This window comes from Mytilus trossulus, chromosome 8 (assembly GCF_036588685.1).
Source record: "Mytilus trossulus isolate FHL-02 chromosome 8, PNRI_Mtr1.1.1.hap1, whole genome shotgun sequence".
Taxonomy (NCBI): Eukaryota; Metazoa; Mollusca; class Bivalvia; order Mytilida; family Mytilidae; genus Mytilus; species Mytilus trossulus.
The window spans coordinates 75,640,319-75,643,460 of record NC_086380.1 but is presented as its reverse complement, the minus strand read 5'-3'; the positions used below and the strand labels follow the sequence as shown (position 1 = coordinate 75,643,460).

The following is a 3,142-nucleotide window of genomic DNA, read 5'->3' as shown; positions in this document are numbered from 1 at the left end:
ACCGGGATTGTAGCAACAATATGAGGAACATATCCGATACTCGTGTGGGCGACCGTAACATTTACAAAGGGATGATTTCAACTTCACCATTTTGATCTTTAGGTTTAATAGTTCATTTGTTAGCAGCATTCTTCTATCGAGACATCATAATTGTAAATACAACACCAGGAATATATATCAAAACATCATATACTTGAATTGAATACAATATTTACATTTTGTTGTGCTTATCGGAATACCATAGGTTAACAATTATCCCGTTTGAACTTCTTGTCAGTTTGCTAAACAATCTTATTACTAGTTCTTGGAATACATTTTATCATTTATTATAATCCATTTATTAGTTAAGATCCTACATGCTTCAATGTCTTGTTGGTCTTCAAAATGTACAAGAAATTGAATCCAAAGAATTAAATATTTTGGTTGTACTCATGTAAACATATTCGATAAGTGTAAATCACGAGAATAGTTGGGATGCCCAATATAAGAGTGTACACCAAACATGACATAAAACAGATCTATAATATATAATAATCCAGAGGAGTATACTTTCTAATTTAAAATTTTAGCACTTTTTTAATTATATTGAGGGGAAATGAGTACTACTTTTGCCTATATCAAACAACAAACATGGATTTGGATTTGCTATGGCATGACGTATTGAGGTTTTGAAATATACATCAATTTTCTACGCATTCCTTTAAAATTACGACACGCCAGACGACATTATAAAATAGAATTTGAAACTATATTTTTATTTTCTTCTTCAAAAACTAAACAAAAACAAAAACTAACAAACAAATAAACAATATATTTTGACTTTGTACATGTGAATTACGCAATGCTATAAAAAGCCGATTTTAAGTTTTCAAGTTTCTTACAAGTACTTGCATTTATATACACATACGGACGTGTTATCGTTATTAATAACAAATAATTTTGTGAAGTCATTGTTAAAACACATTCCATACGGACGGTTAATGTCATTGTTTTTGTTCATCATGTCTTCACAATTTTCTCCATCTGATGACATTCTCTGTATGTTGCTTGTATAGAAACCGCCGATATAAATGTTCTTCTGTCGATCAAGTGTTAAACCTGCTACCCCTGAAACGTCCTTACTGTAAACTAGTGTTCCATCTACTTTGATACAAAGGAGTTTACCAACACATCTAACAATCAAATGATCTTGTAAATCATTGTATACCATGAAGCAAATAGAATCAACTCCTAGTTGAATTGTTTTTAAAGTTTTCCCATTGTAATCCAATATTTTGATAGTACCACCTTCACCACCAACGTAAATTCTGTCCCGTCCAGCAGTGATACCATAACATGTAAATCCAACGTCAACTTTGTTGTCCTTTGTCATCGTTGTAGTTTTGATAAATTGTATAGACCCCTCGATAGGTAGGGTAACAACAGCTCTGTCTGTACCAGGTATCACAGCAACACAACAAGGTTCGGAGGAAAAAGTTATCTCTGTCTCATAATCTTTACAGTCTCTGTAAACATACAGTTTGTGATCGGATGATAATATATCAGTAATGAGCAGCTTATTATTATTTGTAACTGATACACAAATAAGACGTTTTACCACATTAGTATTAAGTTTTAATACTGTTTCCTTCTCAAACCCTAGAATATTTTTCATTGGTTCCGCTTTTATCTGGGCTTGTTGAAATTTCTTTGGTTTGTATTGAACTTTACATGGTTGGACATACTCTGACAGTGACCCGAAAGACTCAAGCTTACCATCTTTCTTTTCGTCAAAGGTTATATTGACTTCTTGTGAATCGGATACTATCTGCTGAATCTTGGCCTCGGCGCTATGAATATTTGTTACTTGTTGGCGAAGGAATATAAAGAGCTGATTCTTAGATCCATGATCTCTCAAAAAATCCATCTTGTTTTTATTTTCTATAACATTGACCAAGACTTGCGATATTTCTTGCTTTTGTTTGTTGATTTCCATTTCATGTTTTCGTTGGAGAGATGACAAAGTGGTCGTTAATTCACGCTCCAAATCGTCAATTTGTTTCAAAAATTTGGATTTCACTGCTCGGATCTTCTTAGTTATTGTTGATTTGGATTCCTCCATTGATTGTAAGTTTGACTGTCTGTTATTGTCTAAAGCATTCAATGTTGTAATAAGATGCGTCATGTCTTCCATAACATCGTTAAACAGTGCAGACTTTTTTACATCCTTCGAGGCAAGTTCCAATGGGAGAACGTTCTGACAAAGCCTGTGTTCATTAGATATGCAGGCTCTACAGCATACGATATCATGATCTGTGCAGTAATAATCCAAAAGCATCCCTGAATGGACATTGCAGTTTTTTATCGCAGGCATTAGTTTATTGGATCCGATGGACGACAGGTCGATAACATGGTGATATTTGAAGGCTTTGAATCTGCAATGTGATTCATCACAGTCTGTACAAAGTCTTTCTTCACAGTCAGAGCAATACTTTGTTGCTGTTGAAGACTTGTCAGCTTCGGAACAAGGATCACATAAACTAGCCGATGCCATAAGAAAACTTCTAAAAAAAGGAGAGGTGTGGTTTTATTATACTTTAAATCAAAAAAAATTTCTTCATGTTCTGTATTGTAAACAAGTTTTTCTATGCAGTATAAGCAATTAACATTTGACAATCTAGAATTTAAACTTAATCTCATTTTTTTTTTTAAAACGCAACTTGTAATTATTTGAAATGATATATGACTAAAACTACCAGAGTCAAACCATCCATAGTCATATTTGAGTTGTTCAGTATATTCAACTGCGACATTAAATACACAAAAACTCAAATATGCATAAATGTAAGTGTTGCATGTTTGAAAACAAGGTAAACTAGCCTTTCAGGGGCCTTTTAGTGCTAACTGTTAAGTGTGAGCCACGCCACCGTGTTGAAGACCGTGCATTGACCTATAATGCTTTACTATTACAAATTGTGACTTGGATGGAAAGTTGTCTAATCATCCTAATGAAAACTCATTCCACATCTTCTTATAACTACATTGTACAAATACCAATAAATATGGGGTGATAATGTTCCTCATTCATAATAACTTTTCATCATTACCGAACTGAACAAAGAAATAACACGACGGGTGCCGTATACGGTGCAGGAAATGCTTA

General features: G+C 33.5%; 1 protein-coding gene across 1 annotated transcript; it reads right to left on the bottom strand.

The window, feature by feature from the left end:
• Positions 1-877: 877 nt before the first annotated feature.
• On the bottom strand, positions 878-2,317 carry LOC134727996 (uncharacterized). Its single transcript, XM_063592395.1, has one exon. It carries the CDS (start codon positions 2,315-2,317, stop codon positions 878-880), a length of 1,440 nt encoding a protein of 479 aa, XP_063448465.1.
• Positions 2,318-3,142: the final 825 nt, after the last annotated feature.

Bases quoted from the DNA above. Each gene is read 5' to 3' on its own strand.
- LOC134727996 (XM_063592395.1), bottom strand. From the start codon at position 2,317: ATGCTTTTGGATTATTACTGCACAGATCATGATATCGTATGCTGTAGA.